Source organism: Trifolium pratense, linkage group LG4 (assembly GCF_020283565.1).
Source record: "Trifolium pratense cultivar HEN17-A07 linkage group LG4, ARS_RC_1.1, whole genome shotgun sequence".
Lineage (NCBI taxonomy): Eukaryota > Viridiplantae > Streptophyta > Magnoliopsida > Fabales > Fabaceae > Trifolium > Trifolium pratense.
In genome coordinates, this window is record NC_060062.1 from 5739911 (window position 1) to 5743056 (window position 3146).

General features: G+C 29.2%; 1 protein-coding gene across 1 annotated transcript; it reads right to left on the minus strand.

Annotated features, from left to right (window-relative positions):
- Positions 1 to 713: 713 nt before the first annotated feature.
- On the minus strand, positions 714 to 1349 carry LOC123921627. The gene has a single exon (XM_045974253.1). It carries the CDS (start codon positions 1281 to 1283, stop codon positions 909 to 911), a length of 375 nt encoding a protein of 124 aa, XP_045830209.1. The 5' UTR covers positions 1284 to 1349; the 3' UTR covers positions 714 to 908.
- Between the last annotated feature and the right edge of the window lie 1797 nt (positions 1350 to 3146).

Below are 3146 nucleotides of genomic sequence, written 5' to 3' on the forward strand. Positions count from 1 at the left end.
TCTCTTAGATACCCTTATTAGAGATGCTCTAAGCATTTTTGAATAAATGAATCGTTTTATTCTCTATATCGTTTTTATTTTTTATCTTACTCTTAATCTCAATTTCTCTCTTGATAATTTTATTACTTTTTAGTTTTTTATCATTACTTCAATTACATGGTACGATGCCTTTGCATGCATGTCAATTTTGCCTTAAAAAAATGAGAGTTCGTTATTTTTTTCTTCTCGATATCAAATAATGTCTGTTTGGCTTTTAATTAATGACCGTTGACAATACTTTTTAAAAGTAAATATTTACGACTCTCACAGTCTTTATAAATAATGACATGATTGACGTCAGTTCAATATGAATTACATTTTTATTTTCTACTGTTTTAATCAACCAATATCAATTAATTCAATCCTAAAAACAAGAATGACGTCCATTAACTTATACTTACGAACAACATATGTTATCAATAAAATTTTAAATATTTTTTAAGTTCTAGTCCATGATGGACCATTTATAGAAGTGACCCATATTTTTTTTTGACTATTATGTGTATTTTTAAAATGTGTTAGTTGTAAAAGATAAAAAGAAATTAAAGTTATGAGATTATTTTAAAAAGAAAGATAAAAAGGAACTAAAACTGCGATCATAAATTTTTTGTAGGTATCAAAATATGTCAATTTTTTTATAGGACTAAAAAAAATATTTAATCCTATGAAAAATAAGGAAAACATATCTATGAAATATGAAGGTAAAAGGATAGATGAAATCATTGGACATAAATTTATAAGATAACATCACTACACCTTTGTACAACTAAATATATATATAATTTACAAAGGAATTTTTTAAGTCTAAGTGAAGGAACTCAAGAAGTCAAGATTACAAATTTAGACATAAAATTACATCATGTTGTTAGCTATCTTTCATCATTTATCTCCAATATTTCTTCATCATCAATGATCACTTCAATATTCTTGACAAAAATCTTGGAAGGTGGTGCTGCAAATCGAGCTGAGAATGACCTTGAAAAATCATCAGGATCATTCGAATAACCATCATCAAAATTTTGTAAGTAAGAGCTAGGATCATACAGAAATACCGGTGAAGATGATCGAAAAATTTTCATCTTCTTTTCTCTCTTAATCTTTTTCCACAAAGTTTTTAACTTTGTAATCTTCAATTTGCTCATAAATTCATTGACACAAACAATAGGGTCATTGCCAATTCTCTCATAACTTGACCAAATGCAGTTGTTTCTTGAGCATAGACAATTGCAATTTTCAAGGTCCATTGTGTATGAAGTAGAGAACAAAGGAAAATATAAAATGGTTTAAGGAACCAATGTGTTTGAAGTGTATATGCAATAATAAAACTATAGGACTAAAGACTATTTATATAGTGTGATGGCATGAACATGAACCACTTTAATTACTTTCCCTTTTAATTCAATTTGCTCAGCACCACCTCAGAAAAGCATATACTTTAAACTAGATAAGACCAACAAAAAGAAAAAAGTAAAAAAGTTTGTATAATCCTAGTAGTAAAACTTCCTTTTGATGTCAGCAATATTTCAAGTAAGTTGGTATGATATATAAATATATATTTTTTTAAGATTCCTAGTGACTGTATGTACTACGTAGTCACATTTTTTTGCTAAAAAAATCCAAATAAAAGACTTTTAATGTTTCAGTTTTCTATTTCATTTAACATGGTTCCAAGAGGAGCACACTCTCAGGTCCCAAGCCAATACTAATGCACCAAATCAAGTGGGTTTCTTTCATTAAAAACATTAAGAATTAGAAAACAATGATTTTTCAATTGTTCAAAGAAAGTGCTACCTCTCTGTCCCAAAATGAGTGAGTCATTTAGGCTATATGAACTATTTACATATCTTGTTTTGATCCTAATTTTCACAATTATACAATTAAAAATATTAATCATCAAAGTTTTGCATTGACATACATAACGCAGTTAAATAGCTCACTCATCGTGAGACGGAGAGAGTATATTTAAGTCAATATTGTTTCTAGTGCCTAGACAGTTGCAATTTTCAAGGTTCATTGGATATGAGGTACAAAGTAGAGAACACAGGAAGGAAGCATACATACACCAGTGATGGCATGAACCTACTTACTTTGCTTTCCAATTTTTAGATTTCCTCATCACCACCTCAGCAAAAGCACATATTTTTAGCAAATTCCATGTTAGAAAATCCTTTTGATGTTGTCGGCAATTCAAATTTGTTGTATTATTATGTTTCTCAAAGCTATATTAAAATTACTTGTAAAATTGCTTTTAATAATAATCATAATATATTTATATTAAAAAAAAAACTTTTAGTGTCAGCATTTCAAGTTGGTATATATGATATGTTTTTTAAAGATTCTTTGTGACTGGATTAATACTACGTAGTCACATGGGGGCATGGCTTGTTTCAATTACTTTGGAGAAAGATAAACAATGAATTTTTCAAACACTTAAGATCTACCCTATCTATATTTTACACTTACAATTTTTTCATTACTAGAAGATATACCCATGATTTGATAATTGAGACGAATGAGTTAAAAAAAAACATAATAAAAAAATAGAATTTAATTTTTATACTCTCAACAAAATTAACGAAACTAATATTAATTATTTGGCCGTTAAAAAAAAAAACTTTTGATTAAGAAAAATACACCTCGTGTGTCAAGAAGAACTTTTCTCCAAAATTAACATACCATAAATATGTTAGAATTCATTTTCTCCTTAATTTTTCATGTAATATTGCTACATCATTATTTCTTTAATCTCTTATTTATTTTTGTTAATTGCAAAGTGGAATCTCTAGTTTATTCATCATAGGCAATGCCTTATATAGGCTTAGTTACAATACAATGAGTTAGACTAGTTACAAGGCCAAGCCAAGCCAAGCCCAACAGCAGGCCAGGCCAGCCAACGCGCGCGCCTGCATATGCTGCTTGCTGCACAAGCCAAGCCACACACTACTAAGCCTAAGCAAACATAAGCCTATTCCTAACACACCCTCCCTTAAATTGAATCCCCAACAGATACAATTTACTTCACAAACTCATTCAGATCACAAATTCCAAGTCCCTCCCTTAATTTGCAAAAACTGTCAAACTTCAAAGGCTTGGTGAGAATATCTGCC

Bases quoted from the DNA above. Each gene is read 5' to 3' on its own strand.
- LOC123921627 (XM_045974253.1), bottom strand. From the start codon at position 1,283: ATGGACCTTGAAAATTGCAATTGTCTATGCTCAAGAAACAACTGCATT.